This window comes from Salvelinus namaycush, chromosome 5 (genome assembly GCF_016432855.1).
Source record: "Salvelinus namaycush isolate Seneca chromosome 5, SaNama_1.0, whole genome shotgun sequence".
Lineage (NCBI taxonomy): Eukaryota > Metazoa > Chordata > Actinopteri > Salmoniformes > Salmonidae > Salvelinus > Salvelinus namaycush.
The window spans coordinates 48,701,496-48,722,241 of NC_052311.1; the positions used below are offsets into that span (position 1 = coordinate 48,701,496).

At 43.4% G+C, this 20,746-nt stretch overlaps 1 protein-coding gene across 2 annotated transcripts in view; it reads right to left on the bottom strand.

Moving 5' to 3' along the window:
- Positions 1-3,918: 3,918 nt before the first annotated feature.
- LOC120048379 (inactive phospholipase C-like protein 2) overlaps positions 3,919-20,746 on the bottom strand; it is a 57,542-nt gene continuing 40,714 nt past the window's right edge. The window contains exons 3-7 of one of the 2 annotated variants that reach the window (XR_005477006.1): positions 18,410-18,613; positions 13,238-13,313; positions 8,265-8,374; positions 4,770-5,476; positions 3,919-4,597 (exon numbers count right to left, since the gene is read on the bottom strand). Coding sequence is in view for 1 of the 2 variants with exons in the window: in XM_038994303.1 (XP_038850231.1) it covers positions 5,270-5,476; positions 8,265-8,374; positions 13,238-13,313; positions 18,410-18,613 (597 nt within the window). In the remaining variant the exon portion in view is untranslated. Of the gene's footprint in view, positions 5,477-8,264; positions 8,375-13,237; positions 13,314-18,409; positions 18,614-20,746 lie in introns of both variants that reach the window. The other variant, XM_038994303.1, reaches the window with a different exon arrangement.

A 20,746-nucleotide genomic window follows, 5' to 3' on the forward strand; every position in this document is an offset into this window, starting at 1 on the left:
CACCAATGTACAGCAACCATGTTTGTGCCTTAATGCCCACCACACAGCAGCTGGAGAGGAGTGACATATGCCAATTAGGAATGAGGGGGATGATTAGGTGGCCATGATGGAATGAGGCCAGGTTGGGAATTTAGCCGTGACATCGGGGTTAATACCCCTACTCTTACGATTAGTGCCATTGGATTTTTAATGCCCAGAGTCCCATCCGAAAGACTACACCCTACGCAGGGCAATGTCCCCTTCACTACCCTGAGGCATTGGGATCTCCTTAGACCAGAGGGAAGAGTGCCCCTGAGGCCCTCCAACACCACTTCCAGCAGCATCTGGTCTTCCATCCAGGGAGCGATCAGGACCGACCCTGCTTAGCTTCAGAGGTAATCCAGCAGTGGGATGCAGGGTGGTATGCTGCTGGTGAATGTGTCCTATTGAAACAACAATAGATCATAAACCAGACAGGAACCAGCTGCTTCAGCAATTACGTTAATATTCTTCCTCACGCTTATTGGTTCACCCACCATTCTAATCGAGTAAGAGGGAACAAGACTATCACAAACGGTAACTGATACTGTTGGTCATTTCCCTCTGGTTTGATTGTTCTTCCGTTCTCAATGTACTATACAGAAATAAAGTGTTATGACATTTTCATAGCACTTTATTTCTGTATAATACATTGTTCTTCATCTCTGTGAAGAACAAGTCTAGCTGTTACAGAAGATACGTGAGGAGGATCAGGTGGTTCATCACGTCCCGGTTCAAATCCCGGGTTACTGCTTTTGCCCAATGCAGAAGCATGAATGACTTCACCACACCATCGAACCATTACATCAACTGTTGTCATGCTATGTCCTGTACGTTTGCATTGTCCTCTGAGAATGTGGCGTTATGTGGAAGTCAAAAACAAAACAAAGTTGCAGTTTGTTAGGACGCAGGGAAAGTAAGCCAGAGCTAACAGCACTGCACCAGCCACCAGCCCACACAGAGGCACGATGTTCATTGGCAAGAATAGGTAGTTATTGTGTCGTGCCATGATAAAACTGAGTTTGTGCAGCAGTGTGACAGTGAAAGGAACAGAAGACCAGTCAACGCTGGGTTCCTTGTCAAGGTTCTGCTGGGTTAGTTACCAAAAAGATGCACAGTATTCCTCTAACACATTTTAGGGTTGGATTGGTAGTCTGACATGGCATCGCCACTTCCCAGGTATCTCGGTTGTATGTTGATATGTAAATACATGACTGTTTTATGATCAATGTGTATGGTACACATTGGTCGACGTGACAACTGCTTCTGTGAGACAGACAGCGTGAGGACATTGGGTGGTCAAGCTAACAAGGAGAGCTGTTCAATGTCATTTTGACAATGCAAAACTTAACTCTTGATGTGGAACATCTCCACTTTACAGTTTAACGAGACAACTTGTTAAAGAATGACATAAACAGAACGCCCTGCAGACCTGGCTTGTATACATGTGTTCCATTAAGCTTCTCTTGAGATAAGCACACAATTTCTCCTGTATAGCTTTATAGTTGAGGGGGGGGAAAACAGGGTGTTGTTGACTACGTTGTTAGCAGCAGACGAGCAATTCCCTGGACATGCCAGCCGCTAGCTAAACTGATAAGCAGCTCGCTATCTACACATCTCTTTATGTGGAGGCTCCCGGTGTTAGCATTAGCTCTGGGAGTGCTCTATTTATCTGTTTGTGGGCCTTTTTCTCTGAATACTCTGTCTAGTCTTGAGGCTTATGCCCCCGGTCATGATTGCGGTGCTTAGTCTGCAGAGAGGCGCATAGCACTGAGTGCTCTGGATGACCAACACAGGCTTTCTACAAAGGGGACCGTCGAGCGAGAGCAATACGCTCTGGGACGTGCAGTTTAGTGACTGGCAGAGCATGAATTATTCACAGTGAAAAGATAGTATCTTTCTAATACAGGGCTACTGTTTGTTCAGCTGCCTCTGGTTATTCCTAGAGAACGTTGCACAGAAGCCTGACCCATAAATCAGTTATGGATCAAAGGTCTCTTTTCTCTGTGGGTTAAGAAACATAATTTCTCTTGCTCATAACAGTGGCAGGGGTAGAATAGGAGTTTTGAGTGAGCATTGAAAAGGGATGAATGTGGATCGATGGGAGCAGAGCAGTGCTGAGAGAAGGTACTGGCTGACTGGCTCCATAGCCTTAGCTCAGTCCAAGGCATCTCCAGGCCATCACGCCATGGCATGCCAGCCGGATGTAGATCCCGAGAATGAGGCCTGGTCCACAGCTAGACTAATGGCCTCTACCGCTTCATCACGAAGACCACAGGGAGACTCGCTTCTCAGGCCAGACCAGCGACCAGAGGATTGCACGTACATGTACATCTCCGACCATCTCACTCACAAGTCTACAGTAGTCTACAGTGCCTTGCAAGCACAACTGCATAAACACATACAGCATGAGAGGCTGTCTGTCCTAAAGCAAACATTGGATAGTTTATTTATTAGCCAAAGCATCACCCACTAAATATCTAAGTTTAGACCTTTCACAATGTTACAAAGCAGATCTATTCCAAACATTCAGATTTCTTTATGGGGAATGTGTCCTCACTGGTTGTTGACGTGATCTGCGAGGCCCCGTCTTGTCTGTGGTGCGACTGATACTAACCAGACACTGTTTGTCATGGGTATCCAGAATGGCATTCGAATGGAATCCATTCCCCTCTCTTCTTTGAGATTGTTTAACAGTAAAGTTTGTATTAGTTTATACACAGGTTGCCTTGTTTTCAGGTGGTCATAAAAAAAAAACATTATACCCAGATTTGAGTCATTGCTATAGATGGTGCAGCTGAACTGACATGAATCCCAACTCTCCATATGAGGACTATATGTTTCATTTATAAAAAGTATGACAAAAATACTGTTCAAAAGGTTCATCCTCAACATTACAGGGGGCACACTACCTGCCCTCCAGGACACCTACAGCACCCGGTGTCACAGGAAGGCCAAGAAGATCATCAAGGACCTCAGCCACCCGAGCCACAGCCTGTTCACCCCGCTACTATCTAGAAGGCGGCGACAGTACAGGTGCATCAAAGCTGGGACAGAGAGACTGAGAAAGAGCTTCTATTTCCAGGCCATCAGACGGTTAAACGGTCACCGCTAGCTGGCCTCCGCCCATTACCATGCCCTGAACCTTAGTCATGGTTCTAACCGGGTACCACCCCGTACTCTACCCTGCATCTTAGAGACTGCTGCCCTATGTACATACTGTAGTCATTAAACACTGGTCACTTGAGTAATGTTTACATACTGCTTCACCCACATATATATATATATATACTGTATTCTAGTCATGGCGTATCCTATAGAATGTCTTTTTAATTATGTTTTTTTTTTTATTGCAAGGTATTACTGCACATCGGCAAATCTGTGTACGCGACCAATAAACTTTGATCTATTCTAAATGCTATTTTGTGGTGCTGTACTCTGGTTCGACTTACAGGGGACAATCTTTCTGCTTTTCTAAGAACGGGCCTTTGATGTGTTGGGGTGCTTTTCTGTGCCGACAAGTGACCACAATGTAGTGGTCTATCAGGGAAATAAAGTGGAAACAAACTGAGTGACAAAAAAAAAAGATTGTGTCTATGTTTTTATGGGTCATCAGCTGTGCGTGCAGGTCTGTGTGTATCTGTGAACATGTGCCAGACACGTCTGTGGTTCGCTAAATATCCCTAGGCTCTTTCCACTCCTTATCAGCACACTGTAAACGAATCTATAGAGATCCTTCAGTTCCTCCAGCAGCTCCATGCGATGGCTGGGATATCCAGACCCTGCAGTCTCTGTCTGCCCTTGAACAGTAATAGCATTAATACAACAGAAAACAGCACACTGTAGAATGTTAATGAATGTTCATACGGTCTGTCATTGAATCTGACACCAAATACCATAAACGATTTGACGTGGTTTATTCAGAAGGTTTCAGGAATGAACAGAAAAGCAAAACCGGTATTTAAAAAATAAATAAAAATTCTCTCCGTCGGTAAAAATGGTTAACAGTTATAAATACAACAACTGTCACAGCACTGAAGTTTGTGAATTACTTTTTGTACCAGTGTGGGCCCAGTTAAAACACTGGTGGTGAGATCCAGAGGTGGTGGGGGGTGGCTAAAGTTGACCAGGAGCAACGCTGTTTCCGCACTGTGGAGAGAATGAACAAAATACAAACTAGAAGCAACTGGTGGGGAAAAGCAGGTAAAGACGGATGGATGCGAGGAAGAGTATCTCTTTCCTCACCATCCATCCCCTTTGTTGACTGATTTGTAGCAATGAGGCACAGTCATATATGAAACCGTATTCATGAATAGGGTGCTAGTTTGTTACCAGGACGGGTATTATTACTTTGTACACCTTACTCAATCCTCTCACGTGGAATGGTGAAATGATCCCAAAACGTAGGCCTAACGAGTTACTCTCTCCATGGTTCCTTCCCAAAGCAGTTGCTGGCTGTGTTTAAGACTCGACTGCCACCCTTTGGACCACATACTGAGGTTTAAAGTCTCTATCCGTCCCTCGTCTCGACAAAGGAACTCTCCAGTGGGAAAGTGTAAAGGACACCACAATTTCACATCTGTACAGACAAATAAAATAGTTATGTTTCATGGACAAGCCATTTCCTTTACAAAATAAATCTTATTTCTCAAGAATACAATAATAAAATGAAGCACGTTGCAAAAAAAGTAACAGAACTCCATATATACATATAGTATTTTGGCAAGTTCATTATTGTAAACAGCTCTCACCTCCCTTTTCTTCTCTCCATTGTTCCTGTTTCCTATTACATTCACAGCTCTAGTTTCTGGTTGGTCAGAAACCCGTAAATTGTGCTTAAGAAATCCTCGGACCGTTCAGAGCGGCTCTCCTAGGGTCAGACCCTGGGGTCTGCCTGTAAATAAGTGCACTCTCTACAGTTGTCACTGCTTTAAGACTGTCCCGTGGCTGCAAGTTCACTTGACCCTCCTAGTTGACCTGCAACATCTTGCTGTTGGACGTTGGAGGTGGGCAGGAGGGGTTAAGGGCTTTTTGTGTGGTACCTGGTTAATCAAAGGGAGGTTTGAGTGAGATTGGGGTGGGAATGGAATGGTTGTATACGGCACTGGAATAAGAATAGTTTTGTGTGGCAACGGCACTAGAACAGGTATACTGTAGTCAGGTTTGTGTGGGACTGCGGTAAGGAGGTTTATGTATGCCACTAGGGTAGGGCAAGGGACTTGGTGGTATGAAGGGTTTAGGGCGTAAGCTTTCAGTTGTCCTCCTCAGAGAGCTCGTCCTCCCCCGTGGCTTTCTCAGGGATGGCATCCAGGCTGTGTGGTCGGGTCCTGGACTCGGAGCCTGCCGTGCTCCCTGATGGCCCGTCCTTACTGAGGTTACAGGTGAGTGCGGCATAGTGGATCTGCTTCAGGTTCTCCTGGACCTCACTCTTTGCGTGCTTCAGCAGGTCCGCCTGGCCCTGTAGGGGAGGCAGGGACATGACAGGAATGGCAATATAGAGACAATGGAGCATGTATCAACAACTTGAATCTCCAGTTTAAACAGAAAGACAAAGGGTGAAACCAATTGTACCTTCAAAAAGGTCACGAAGCGAGAGAGTAGTGTGGTACTGTTTAATCTTAGTTGTACGCGGTCAGACATTGGAGTCCTACATCTCCCCAATGCCCACGGAGCGTAACCGCTGCTTCTGTGTATAATGAATTATGCAGCGTAGCCAAACACTCACCAGGCACAAACTCCATTTCCCGGGGACGGATGTATAAATGATGAGCCCAAACGCTCATGAGGTGAGCATGCAATTAACGCATGCAAATATCACAAATAAATATGCGGAAGGTCATTCCTCGATAATTACCCCTTGCATTGACACAGGGATTAAATGAACGGCATGAAGACAAATACATCAGACAGTGTGTGCAATCTAACTAGCTCAGACATAGGCTCTTATTCCACCGCGCTGCAGCTGAAAAACAAATGTCAATTTAAACCTAGCTACCTTATGTCCCTTCTGTAAACAAACTCTCAAAAAACATAGTTTTTTCCTTATTTAGTGAAGCTCAACTGCACTGTGGAATCATAATCTCTGAAGTGTTCGCTCTGAAGTTGTTTCTTGAATTTAAATTCACTGCTTATGTCTGTCCTCAAAACAAACATTAAGATAAACCTCTTACATGTAACTAAATGTAATCAAAAATGTAATCTACGTAATCCCCCAAAGTAATTATTTCTCATGAGATAAACAATAACTAGTAATGATGCATACTCCAAAGGTTAAACTCTCACTTTTCTAGTAAAAATTGTTATAAATTGCAGAGGTGTAGTCACTATTGAGGACACAAGCTTAATTACACAGATCATATTTTGATTATTTCCTACTCCACAAAACTGCATGTATAAGGCTTGAAATGACATTTTTTCAAATCCATTAAGATTTCACCTTCCTTATAACTGTAAAATACATATTTGTATATTTAGTGTTAGAGAAAATGTGCAAAGTTTCTAAAGGTCTCTATCAAAACGTCGGCCCCATCGCTTTGAACATCTCTCAGAGCTCTAGCTTGGCTTCCTGAACTCGTTAGGAACTCGCCTTTCATCTCATTTTAATATTCTCCATCTACGACAAACAAAGTATTTTTTGTTAATCTATTAATTATTTTAGAAATATTACATAAGTATTCAGACCCTTTACTCAGTACTTTCTTGAAGCACCTTTGGCAGCAACTACAGCCGAGTCTTCTTGGGTATGACGCTACAAGCTTGGCACACCTGTATTTGGGAGTTTCCCCCATTCTCTGCAGATCCTCTCAAACTCTGTCAGGTTGGATGGGAAGCGTTGCTGCACAGCTATTTTCAGGTCTCCAGAGATGTTAGATTGGCTTCAAGTCAGGGCTCTGGCTGGGCCACTCAAGGACATTCAGAGACTTGTCCCCGAAGCCACTCATGCGTTGTCTTGGCTGTGTGCTTAGGGTTGTTGTCCTGTTGGAAGGTGAACCTTCGCCCCAGTCAGAGCTCTGGAGAAGGTTTTCGTTAAGGATCTCTGTACTTTGCTCCGTTCATCTTTGCCTCGAACCTGACTAGTCTCCCAGTCCTTGTCGCTGAAAAACACCCCCACAGCAAGATGCTGCCACCACACTTCACCGTAGGGATGGTGCCAGGTTTCCTTTGGACGTGACCCTTGGCATTCAAGCCAAAGAGTTCAATCTTGGTTTCATCAGACCATTGAATCTTGTTTCTCATGGTCTGAGAGTCTTTAAGGGCCTTTTGGCAAACGGGCTGTCATGTGCCTTTTATTGAGGAGTGCTGCAGAGATGGTTGTCCTTCTGGAAGGTTCTCCCATCTCCACAGACAAACTCTAGAGCTCTGTCAGAGTGACCATCAGGTTCTTGGTCACCTCCCTGACCAAGGCCCTTCCCTGATTGCTCAGTTTAGCCGGGCAGTTCCTTCCGGCTCAGTTTGGCCGGGTGGTTGGTGGTTCCAAACTTCTTCCATTTAAGAATGATGGAGGCCACTGTGTTTTTGGGGACCTTCAATGCTGCAGAAATCGTTCAGTACCCTTCCCCAGATCTGTGCCGACACAATCCTGTATCAGAGCTCCACGGACAATTCCTTCGATCTCATGGCTTGGTTTTTGCTCTGACCTGCCCTGTCAACTGTGGGACCTTATATAGACAGGTGTGTCTTTCCAAATCATGTCCAATCAATTGAATTTACCACAAGTGGCCTCCAATCAAGGTGTAGAAACATCTCAAGGATGATGAATGGAAACAGGATGCACCTGAGCTCAATTATGAGTCTCATTGCAAAGAGCCTGTATTCTTACAAAAATAAGGCATCTGTTTTTTGTTATTAATACATTTTCAAAACATTTCTAAAAACCTGTTTTCGCTTTGTCATTATGGGGTATTGTGTGTAAATTGCTGACAAATGTGAAAAAAGTCAAGGGGTCTGAATACTTTGAGGGCACTGTAGGCTTCAGACAGGAGTTGATACAGTCGGAAGAGCGAATTAAATGGTAGGAGGGACATCCCTGCTGCAAGTAGTGTCAGATTTCACATCCTGCTTCATACAGGCAGAAGAGACATACACCTGTGTCTGAGAATCAGGGCTACCACTCAATGCAAGCCATTTTGATCTACGGTGTCCACAGATCGATTTATACGTGATGGTTTTAAACGTTTAAATAGATTAAACAAAAGCTAAAGACTGTCACAAAAAAAAGATTGCAAAAACAAATTCATTATCGTTACCTTGAGGATGGTTATGTTCCAGGTGAAGCTCTCCACAGCCTTGGCCAGCTTCCTGCCCTTCAGGCCCTCCTTCACCGCCATGTCATGGAGGTTCTCATGGAACTCCATCGCTGGGGAGAGAGGGGTCAGGGGACACATGAGTTTTACGCTCTGTATTCACACACATTTGTCACAGAGGCTAGCATTGACGTACAATGCTCAATGCATTTATATGCTAGGTTTGCATGAAATGCCAATTGGGGTTAGGCAAGTGTCAGCACTATGGGAAAAGTCTTAAGTTAAGACCTTCACACATTTGGTTTCATTCTTGACGTGTGAGACAATGATAAAACACCAACACACTTTAGATGATCATACGTTAAGTATTCATTTCGGATTTAACCATCTGTCTCTTTGTCAGTTTTGTATGTTTGTCTCTCAGTGTACATACAGTACTAGAACTACCTGGTTCAGTTTTTGTTTTCATTGTCTATAGAAATTACACCAGCCTGAAAACAGCTGCCCAGCAGACAACATGAGGAAGGAGGCAAAGCTGGTGAGGTCAAAATGGAGAGAGACGTCTTCTCTTGAGAGCATGAGAGAAAGAGAGAGCAAGACTAGCATGGGCAGGGCAGACAGACACGACATCCCCTCACTGTGGATTAGCATCAAGGCGCTGAGCAGAGGAGGGACTTGTCTCCCGAGGAACTCCCTTCCTCCCTTTCCTCCTCCTCTCGGACTGCGTGCTGCTCTCCGTTAGGATACACAGACGAACATTGCCGTGTGTTTGATTTGAGTCACGTTGCAGTGGAGTCCACAACATCAGAGCAACAGCTGAGGGTCTGGCCGTTAAGGTGCTCGGTAACGGGAGCTTGGTATACTACTAATAGCTTCACCAGACCACACACATACAAACACAAGCTGAAACGGTCGGACTGAGCATGCTCAGATCTATCGCGGCGCTCTATCAGCTCTGGGTCGGTTCCCAGCCCTGTTGGCGTTGTTTCCATGGCAACACCAAACACCATACATGTGAGATATACAGTGGGGTGGGTGTGGGTTGGATGGATGGATGGATGGATGGATGTTGAGGAGATTCTGAGGTCTGTGATATTGGAACTCCAGCAGTTAGCACATAGCTGACCTAGATGAAGAGTCGAGACAGAAAATGGCCAAAGAAATGTTCACAAATTAGGCCCTGGTTGAGGCTAGTATTGTATTCTCTTACAGAGAATACGTAGGGCATAGACTTTTTTTTGGGGACCATACACAGTCCTAATAATCTGTTCCTCCCAGCCATTTTGAATTTGTGCACTGTGAAACATTTGAATGATTCCGGAATGATTATCCCCACCCTCAGGTGCTGTGCTGCTGTAACTACAGTCACTACTGTTGTACTCATGAAGCATGACTGTGCTGGAAAGACACACACACGCACCAACTCTCAGCAGGGGTTGCTTAGCAACGCAGTGTAGAGTTGGGGGGGCGGGGGACTAATTCTGTCATTCTGAGCAAACCCTTTCAAACTCAATTCTCTGCAAGCTTATGTTCGCTGACAGAGACTGTATAGAGCCACCAAAAGGTTCTCAGTCACCTTTGACAGTCCATAACCGAGCAGCAGGTAGGAAGGGGGTTTGCCGTGGCCAATAACAATACAACAGGGATTAGCTTCTTTAGATGGTGTAATCTTCTCCCTCGTCTGCTTGGAGCTCAATAACTCAGCATAATGAACTTGGACCAGAGTGCCCAGTCATAGGAAATATTAATGAAACCGTTTCCCCAAACCTGTATTGTAGCCTAGGCTACAATGTTTACTAGGTTTATTAATAATGGATTGAATTGCAAAAGCAACACATTGATTGAGTGTCCCCAATCCTCCTGAATAGATGATACATTTGACCCTGTAGAATAATCACCTACTGCATTTAATGGCCATTACTGTAATGGGGTTTTCCCATTCATCTTATGTTCCACATTTTCCCTTTAGCTTGTTTTTTTAGGCAGTTTTTAAAAGTTAACCTAGGTGGGACCTGTTATAAGCGTTACTCTGTCCAGACTAGGTGTATTTTGAGGTTCAGCTATTGAATTGTCCCAGATGTTATTTGGTAACTGTGTGAGTGTCGAGTATTGTATTTGATCTGTGCGCTTTAGACAGTAAGTCTAAAGGTGCGGCAGGATAGTCTAGTGGTTAGAGCTAGTAACCGAAAGGTTGCAAATTCGAATCCCCAAGCTGACAAGGTACAAATCTGTCGTTCTGCCCCTGAACAAGGCAGTTAAAACCCACTAGGCCATCATTGAAAATAAGAATTTGTTCTTAACTGACTTGCCTAGTTAAATAAAGGTAAAATAAGTACTGAGCTTTGTTTATTGTTACCCAGAGGGTCTTTTGAGGCGGTTTGCTCTCTGAGCAGTTATGATGGATTACTCCGAACTCCAGTAGCTTTTTGCTAAAATGTTCTGCTCACTGTCCGGAGGGAATACAGTTTGTATTGACCCATTTTCCACTCACAGCTGACAATACGTATCAATGAAATTACCACATCTGCTGTGTCCTATTTTGCAAAATGTCAGTGGTTGAATCCAGCCCAGTAGATTTGATATGGTGCCTGGTAGTGACCAGAAGGCTTGGGCAGCTAATGTGGAAGCCCATGTTTAACTTGTTTAGTTGTCTTGTGTGCCCATATTAACTAATGAAATAATACAAATGCATATGAAGCATTTCCTAGCTTCAGTAGCCTATCGTTTTGGCTCAACTGAGTGGCCTAGTTAGGTACCTTTTAGGGATGGGAATCTGAAAGAATCTCTGTGTTTGAGTACTCAATGGAAATAATGGAGTACTCACATGTTAGCGTGAAACGGTGCTGAAGGCAAAAAAGTTTGCGCTATGCTGGTTGTTCTGATACAGAACTGAAAACCAAACTTAACACATTTTTCACTGCACTTGACATACTTCACAAAGAATACACACACCTTACCCGAGTTTGAAATTGTCAGTGCTTATAAAGGTAACCAACTACATAGTTGCATTTGTGAATTTCGAGTACTTGTATTCGAGTAATTAGTAAACAAATGCAAACTTTAAATCGAGTACTGTGTACGTGTGCCCATCCCTAGTTACTTTTAGGTTCATTTTTCATAGACATTTCAAAAGATTAGAGGCAAATAGCCATACATTGAAAAAGTGTGATGGTTTCATAGCAACTTTGAAGAGGAATGCTTCCAGACTATAGACACAATATACTGTAATACTACAAATCTAGCAAACACCAAAAAGTGAACCATCTGAGCACAATTCCATATCACCCTGCTGCCTAGAGACAGAGTTGTTTTTGTTGTCTCTTTCAGCACCATTCCTTTAGGCAGTTCACATCTTAACTCTCAGACTACCAATGGCTAATGTCTCGGGCAGCAGCTTGAAGGCAGGTCCTGTAGGTGTTGTGATGAATACTAAGAAGAGGAGACGACGGCGAGAAGCCATTGATTTGCGACGCACACCTCAGTTAAAAAGACACACTCCTCTGCCCCCTTGATGAGCCAAGACAATGAATATTTTATATGTCATCCATCTGGAAACCAATAAATCCCAGCCCCCGGAACGACGGCCCGATTTTTCTTCACTCTGCGCTCCAAGCAAGTTACTCCATGATAAATGAAACATCTACAATGCTTAGATGGGAAACATTGCTGAAATACGCTGCATTAGATTAAAGACACAGACGTCTAAATGATTGAATATGATTTTATTTGTACTGTAGTAAATCTACAGGTCAATTTTATGCTGCTTTTAAAGCACACAATTTGGTTTTGCAGAGTTTGAACCACTAGAGCTCTTTCTGGAAAAATCCACCTTGTTGAGTTCCTCTCATAATGGGGGAAGGAAGAGAGAGTGAACATTCTGACAGCTTCTCAAGCCAAGACTCTCCCACCTTGGAGCGAGGGGTGGGATCTCTGCCAGCGTGTTCCATTGATGAGCTGCCAATCACACTATCAAGGCTCCAAGATCCTCCCGATCCCCCACGTCTCAGAGCAGACTGGATTAACACTGCCCCTGCCCAAGTCAAGTCAACACATTATGCAGGGCCAGAAGGCTATTCTCACAGAGACTCACCAAAGGAGTGGGATAAACAGTGCTAAGAGCACAGATATAATAAAATTGCAAGAGCACACAAGCTGCAATATTCATATCAAAGTGCAAACGCAGAATTCTCCTAACAATGAGATCAATTATTTTCCGATCAATTGCTCAGACAAAAAAATATATATATATTTTCATCCATTCTGGTAAATGAGTCCCGTTCATTTGTTATAAATGGGATTGATCTCATTCTGCACGTCTTGTAGCGGTGCGCTTCCTGGAGGAAACCAGGCATAAAGAGACCGCAGCCGCCTGCCAGTCTTTGATGTTGTTCTGTTCAGAACCTGGGTGTTTACCACCTCAGCTGCAACCCTCCTAATTAGAGGAGCAGCGAGGCCGACGCCGTGAGAATCATCAAAAACCAGGCACATCCAAAGCAGCGTTTCAAAGCATCCGGGTCACAGAAATGAGCATGAATCAGATGTTAATAACTCTTATGTAACAGGGCCGGCATAATCAGTCCATCTTTTTTGTTAGCTGCCGCTCTCCATGGCATACTTCAGAGAGGGGGGATGATTGTATATGAAAGGAAGAAGGGAAGATCTGAGGGACAGTGGATCTTTGCAGGGAAATGGGCTTTTCATGCTAAACGTCGCTCTTTATTCAGCTCTATCCCTCTCGAGCGTTGGGCCAGTAACCGGAAGGTTGCTGGATCCAATCCCCCGAGCTGACAAGGTACAAATCTGTCGTTCTGCCCCTGAGCAAGGCAGTTAACCCACAGTTCCCAGGGTGCCGAAGACGTGGATGTCGATTAAGGCAGACGCCTGCACCTCTCTGATTCAGTTAAATGCAGAAGACACATTTCAGTTGAATACATTCAGTTCGACAACTGACTAGGTATCCACTTTCCCTTTCTTACCTGCTTTCTGGGTTAGCAGTATTCGGTCGTAGACTCCCTCAGAGTTCTCCAGCAGAGTCTTGCTGGTCTGGATCATCTGTCAGGAGAGGAGAAAACACAGTCCATTTGAACCTCTTTATTCCCTTTACAGCAGCCAAGCATCCTGTGGTGGTGAGCAATCTTCATTTTGCGGAGTATGTATCCAGTGCGGGGGAGAAAGAAACCTAGGCCCTTATTACAGAGATAGAAGGGCCAAGTAGCAGGAGTTGTGCTGAGGCACGGTAAAAACAGAGGGAGGGGAGTGGATCAGAGCATGTTATTGAAAGTTGCAAGACAACTAGGGTATTACAGTAATTGCATATTACCGTTATAAAAGTCCTGTTTCAGAGTTGGTCTGAAAACATGTGATTTCAAGAGTAGGTTATTATTGTTTATTACAGCAATCTGTTGTAAATAGGAGAGGCTTAGTTCAGAGGCGTAACGCAGCCTTATCTGTGGCATTACAGCTGGGTAGCGGACCGCTAAATTTAGCTCCCTGCCTTAATTGAGCGCACACACTTCTGACCTCTGACTGTGTTGAAATTGTCATGGTGGCTCTGATCACAGATAAGAGGCTCATTTGTACTTCTAATGCCTGACGAAAAAATAAATACATCCCTGGTACATCGGGGGTATTTCGGGAGGTTAATGATGCGTGTGTTTACTGTCATGGATCCTGGTAAATACCCACTGCACGACCCAGGAGCCGTAGACACGGGTACGACCATCTGGATCTTTCTCCTTTCTTACCGTCTCTCGGAGTGCAATTAATATGATAATCTGAAGGAAATGATGTATCATCTAAAATTAGAATAGGTTTCTTAATGCGATTCTGGGGCGAGATGACACAGTTACGGCAGCCTTCCGTTTCAATTAGTGCCACGGGTGCTGGGCTTTATGTTCGCTGCTCTGGCGTAATTGACTTGTACATTCCCTCAGTGACTTAAGAGCACTGCAAGGTCACATAATAAAAGCAGGCGGTCTTGTTCTATTGCCAAGGCAGACCGGGCGGGGGGCTTGGGGTGGGGAGCGTGGGCAGCTGTTTCAGCAGAGCTCCAGTTGCCAAGTCAATCTCTGACGGTCGGCCGGTGACCCAACAATATGGCCCCCCCGAGATCGATCCCTGTTGCTGTGCCAGTTTTCCAGCCAGTGAGAAAGAGGAGAGTACATACTTAGGAGCATTGAGAGCGATGTGACAGGAGCTGAGGGGATCAGCAGCACTGTGACTGTGTGTCTGTGACAGCCTGTCCATGGTGGACTGCTGGGCGTTCCACTTCAGGCAGTGAAAAGGGAGATGAAGGTTTCAAACAGACTCCAGCCCTCTATTACCTAATATCCCCACTTGGGTGTAAAGCAATTAGAAAATGTTCTTTGGTGATACATCATTTGAAAATTAGGAGTGACTTAAAATTATTTGAAAGCACTGACAATTAATAATATGACCTATATATTTATTGAGGTGGGCATCACACCTAGTTTTGCGAGGGCAACCCAGAGCATTCCTACAGTCTGTGATGAGTGTAACACGTCGTGACTAAGCTGAGGGAGGCGGGCGGGGTGTGTGGGGGAGGAGGGGGGGGCTGTTTGTGACAGTCCACAGCTGCAGTAACAGGGCTGGAGGCTGTCAGGCACACTGATTACTTTACTAATGGGTGAAGAAATTACAGCCTTGGTGACAGACAACGCAACATGGGGAGGTATTTATAGTGGATTGAGAGGTAAGCAGCTGAACTGAACGCTGGCTTTGCTCGCTAAATACTAGCGATGGTGATTTGTGTATTTTGTGGTGCTACTGGGAGTGTTTTACAAGGCTTCAAAATGGTAATGATTATCATAAACAAACTACTACTTTGTGACACATTGGTACTTCCCTACATTTTTTCTAGAAAAATCTACACAATACATTTTCAACACAAAGAACATCACATTAATTTAAGACAATTTCTGCAGAGGAGCACTTTGAAGATACTGGAAGAGTCCACATTTACTTTTAATCTGCAAACAAAACCAGACAAACCCATAATAGAATAGTTTATATCTACAGTTGAAGTCCGAAGTTTACATACACCTTAGCCAAATACATTTAAACTCAGTCAGTTAGGATCACCACTTTATTTTAAGAATGTGAAATGTCAGAATAATAGGAGAGAGACTGATTTATTTCAACTTTTATTTCTTTCATCACATTCCCAGTGGGTCAGAAGTTTACATACACTCAATTAGTATTTGGTAGCATTGCCTTTAAATTGCCTTTAACTTGGGTCAAACGTTTCAGGAAGCCTTCCACAAGCTTCCCACATAAGTTGGCAGAGCTGGTGTAACGGAGTCAGGTTTGTAGACCTCCTTGCTCGCACATGCTTTTTCAGTTCTGCCCATAAATGTTCTATAGGATTCAGGTCAGGGCTTTGTGATGGCCATTTTGCCACAACTTTGCTTGCAAGTATGCTTGGTGTCCTTGTCCATTTGGAAGACCCATTTGCGACCAAGATTTAACTTCCTGACTGAAGTCTTGAGATGTTGCTTCACTATATCCACATAATTTCCCTCCTCATGATGCCATCTATTTTGTGAAGTGCACCAGTACCTCCTGCATAAAAGCACCCCCACAACATGATGCTGCCACGCCAGTGCTTCACGGTTGGGATGGTGTTCTTCGGCTTCCAAGCATGAGCGGTATGTCGGCTGAGTGGTCCCATGGTGTTTATACTTGCGTACTACTGTTTGTACAGATGAACGTGGTACCTTCAGGCGTTTGGAAATTGATCCCAAGGATGAACCAGACTTGTGGAGGTCTACAATTTTTTTTCTGAGGTCTTGGCTGATTTATTTAGATTTTTCATGATGTCAAGCAAAGAGGCACTGAGTTAAGGTAGGCCTTGAAATACATTCACAGGTACACCTCCAATTGGCTCAAATTATGTCAATTAGGCTAATTGACATAATTTAGGCTATCAGAAGCTTCTAAAGCCATGGCATCATTTTCTGTAATTTTCCAAGCTGTTTAAAGGCACAGTCAAATTAGTGCATGTAAACTTCTGACCAACTGGAATTGGGATACACTGAATTATAAATGAAATAATCTGTCTGTAAACAATTGTTGGAAAATTTACTTGTGTCATACACAAAGTAGATGTCCTAACCGACTTGCCAAAACTATAGTTTGTTAACAAGACATTTGTGGAGTGGTTGAAAAATGAGTTTTAATGACTCCAACCTAAGTGTATGTAAACTTCCGACTTCAACGGTATTTACCTAGTCGGCTTGTTGTTGTGTATTCTATGCAAGAGAAATATTCCTCTCAAGGCGCATTCAAGTGATGAGTGCCAAAGGGAGGGAAACCTGCATTCTGACAAGCAGTCAATGCACAACAATTCTTAATACAATTGTGGGGGAAAATAACAGTTTTAAATATAATTTGTTTAAAAAAGAGTTGGATCCCAGCTTTCCATTCATACTTATTTCTCAACTGCAACATTTTAAACCAAGAGTTTTTAGCAGCGGCATGGTTGAGCACATTACCGCTCCGCAATTCACCTCGAGTGCATAGGGAGAGTGGACCTAAACGTAACACGGGTCAATTGTAGGGTAACTTGGGGTAAAACACTTCCCTACCTCATCATTTTTGGGAGTGATGAGACAGATTACATATTTAGTTGAGCAAGAGTAGTGGCAACCAGGGAAAGTTTTGGGGGGGAATACAGGCAAGGGGCGTGTCAGCATAATTGTATTTATTCCTTTTGGAGCAGAATGTCCTTTTAAAATGTCACCCAAACTGAGCTTCTCAGTCCTTCTACATAAAATGTATCCGGGGGACGACGACACACGACTGGATCTTCGTTCTCTTCACATTTTCATAAAATTTCCTGAGGACACACGAGTCATTGTCTAACGCTTAACTCATGATCCAAACTTCACTGCCGCCTGTCCATGACTCTCAATGAGTGAGACACTTTTGAGTAAAATTACGCAAGACTCATTTGTTCTCAGGTTAGTTAGCACATTACCTTCATGCTCTGTGTGGAGGTTCTAAAGTCAAGAGAAAGACATTATGAATACATTAGGTAAATGACATGCTATGCTAATGGTGTCCTAATGCAGTCTGTAGCCTTTGACCTGTGTTTCTACAGTGGATAATAAGCTTCACCAATACTTCTCCAGGATTTATGCTTTGTGCTCAGCAAACATGTCTGACACAGAAAACAGCTGGTGTCAAATAGAAATATCAAAAGTAAGTAATATTTTAAAGTGTATTCAATACATATTCAGAGCAAATAGGCTACAGATTTGAGAATGAAATATCAGATGTTCCTAAAGTGTTTTTCCATGGCCACATTGGATAATCTAGCAGAGCTTTCAAGTTGTTGTTAACTTGCGCTCTGTATTGTAGCATATACATTAGATAAGTAATGAAATATTCAAAATGGGGACGATGGGCATTCTATAATACTCTTGTATTATTAAGGTACATTGATTACGGTGAGGTGTAAGGCGTAATAGGTCTGTATTGAAATAGCCTCAATGACGCATTATAAACTGGGTGTTCAGCCCTGAATGCTGATTGGCTGACAGCCGTGGTATTTGAGACCATATACCATGGGTATGACAAAACACGTATTTTTACTGCTCTAATTACATTGGTAACCAGTTTATAATAGCAATAAGGCACCTCTGGGGTTTGTGGTATATGGCCAATATACCACGGCTAATGGCTGTATCCAGGCACTCTGCGATGCGTCGTGCATAAGAACAGCCCTTAGCCGTGGTATATTGGCCATATATAATTAAGGCCCGAGGAGGTGTGGTATAACTTCAGTCCTTTGTCAACATTGATTAAATTACTTGATTAAAACAACTCTCCCCTGCCCTATTACCTAACCCTCTTAACCCCATGTTACCATTCAAATCCCACTAAACCCTCTTGACTTGATTAGAATCAAACTAATGTTCTAGGTGTTTTGAGGTTGTTTTTACAATCAGCACATTAGTGGTGGTCTTAATGAGAAAGGCTTTTATTAACATTAAAATATGCAGTAAGATCCCGGATTTCAAGTCCTGTTCCTAAAAAAGAATGTCCTCGATCAACTAACCTTATAAAACAAAGGAAATGTGAAAAAAAACATGATACTGTTCAAACAAAAGTCCTCCTGTACTCACCATGTCATAGGTGGTGACCACCTTCTTCAGGACATCTGGTAGCTGGCCCTGGGGCTCCATGGTGGGGTACTGGTCCTTGAGGTTGAACACCAGGAGGGGGTTGTTGTCAGCCCCTGTCAGCCGGGAGGACAGGGCCAGGATGCACTGCTTCAGGTTGGCCACCGCCGAGAGGCCACATAGTTCCTTGAAGGGCACTATGGCATTCTGCAAAGGAACATGAAAGCTTGGGTTGGTGTCCTGATGATGAAATAAAGACTAAGCATGTTGTTGTATTGAAGACAAAGAACACTGGACAAAGTGGAAGATGAAAGCTTGAGTTGGTTTCTATAATGGACAAGATGCAGCATATTGTACTGCAGACTAGGGATGTGACAAATTAAACAATTTTGTTAAAACAATAAGAAAATTGTATCAAATTCCATGTGAATTCACAATACAGATGCGCTGCTGCCAGCAACGGTTTGGGAGTCCCTTTCAGATGGTTAAGCATGGCACCTGTACTGCCATTAATGTACCTCAATTCAACCTCGCAATGTTTGCATTTCCTTCTCAAAGTATTGCCATACAAGACTTTGCTGCTGTCGCTTGCCTTTCTCTGCCATTTTTCCAACTGTTAACGACAATGACGTAGTGGTGGAAAGTAGACTTCAAAATAATTGATTCCTCGACTCACATTTCTGAGTGTCAAGATTCGATTCCGCTAGGAATTGACTCCTAAGATTTTGTATTTTTAGAACGGAGGAGACTGTGTTTTCGGGAAGTACGGCAACTAATCAAACACTTGCATCTTTCAGAGCGAGCTAGTGAGGGATGGAGAGAGAGGGGGGAGGGGCACAGTATAGGCAGGTCGACCAACAGGCAGAGAGTCAGAACCGTGCACCAGGCCTAGGCTATCTATCGGCAATCAAAAGCTCTATCTCGCAATTTCTTGGCCTGCAATGTCTCGCAACTTCAGTAAAGCAGGGCCGGATCATCAATGAATAAGCTAGGATAGAGATGAGAGAGATGCAACACGTCACTCTCACACAGTATCGGCACATATGCATGGGTTCGCTTCACACCGTTTACTTTCTGGATCTACATAAAAATAAAAATAAATATTTTTCAGTTAGGGATCCCAATTTCTTTAACATTTAAACTTTCACACCCCTATTGCAGACAAAGTTGCAAAACAGTATTAGCCTCAAGGATATTAGGGCATGAATGACAAGTGAATTATTACGGTTCAGAGTTCCTGTTTGTTTTCATTTCAGTTTGGTTTGTTTTAGTCATTTAAGATAAAGCTCACTGCCGTGACAGTTCACTTGAGTAATTATCTCATTCAGCTGGTTCATTTGATTCATTATGACTGAAGATCAGTGATTAGATGATTCCTAATGTTTTCAATTATCTAACGTAGAAAATAACAACTGAGCTCTGTTAAGTTACCTAAGTTAATGTGGCCTATGTAGTTACTAATTAACAGGCTAGAAGCAGAAGTACAAGTACAGAGAAACACCCTGTGATAGGAAGTAGTTAAGAGTACTTGTTACCTTCAAGGACTTTTGTTGGTTTTTGTTAGTCATTCGATAACACACACACGAAATCCTAACCTTCCTGTGAAAGGCCCAATTTAAACAGCGTGTAAACAACCCGGAGGACAAACAGTTCACAGAGAGAACGCCCAAGACGTGTTAGTATCAGGGCCAGTGGCCTGTTATCACATAATGACTGCAATGTAAACAGAGCGACCAAAATAAACCTAATACACAATGCATGATGCACCACAAAAGACCAACCACAGAGTGGGGGAACAATCGATTATGCGACTTCCTTCTGCTCAGTATTGCTTCAGTGGGAAAAAGATGGCGAAGATCAGAAAATACCAGCTGTTTGAAGTAGGCTAGCTCATGGGGGGCCTAGTGGGAAGCTAGTGAGCACACAGGAATGCACAAAAGCAGATGGATAGTCTGAACAGGCAAATTGTCATGTGGGTACTGGGTAACAATAGCCTACTGTTCATCTTTTGGTCGATATCTTTCCGTTATGTCCTGTTTCAACCAATAAAATATTGATCATTGCGCCTAACAGCACTGGGTGCAAATTTGAAGTAAAACACCATATCTGTTTTTTGCTCTTTTAAAAATAGGTGACGTACTAGACTCGTTTCCACTCCAATTCAACATAATTTGTGGTAATCTGTCCTTTAGACTGCATACAGTAATCTCCTTCTAGAATTATTACTGACAAGCACATAAGCGCCACAGTGCAGTATTACATAACACGTTTTCCATTTTATATATTAGAAGGTATGCTCATAAGCCACTACCTGGATATCTGTATATCAGCCCCAGGCCT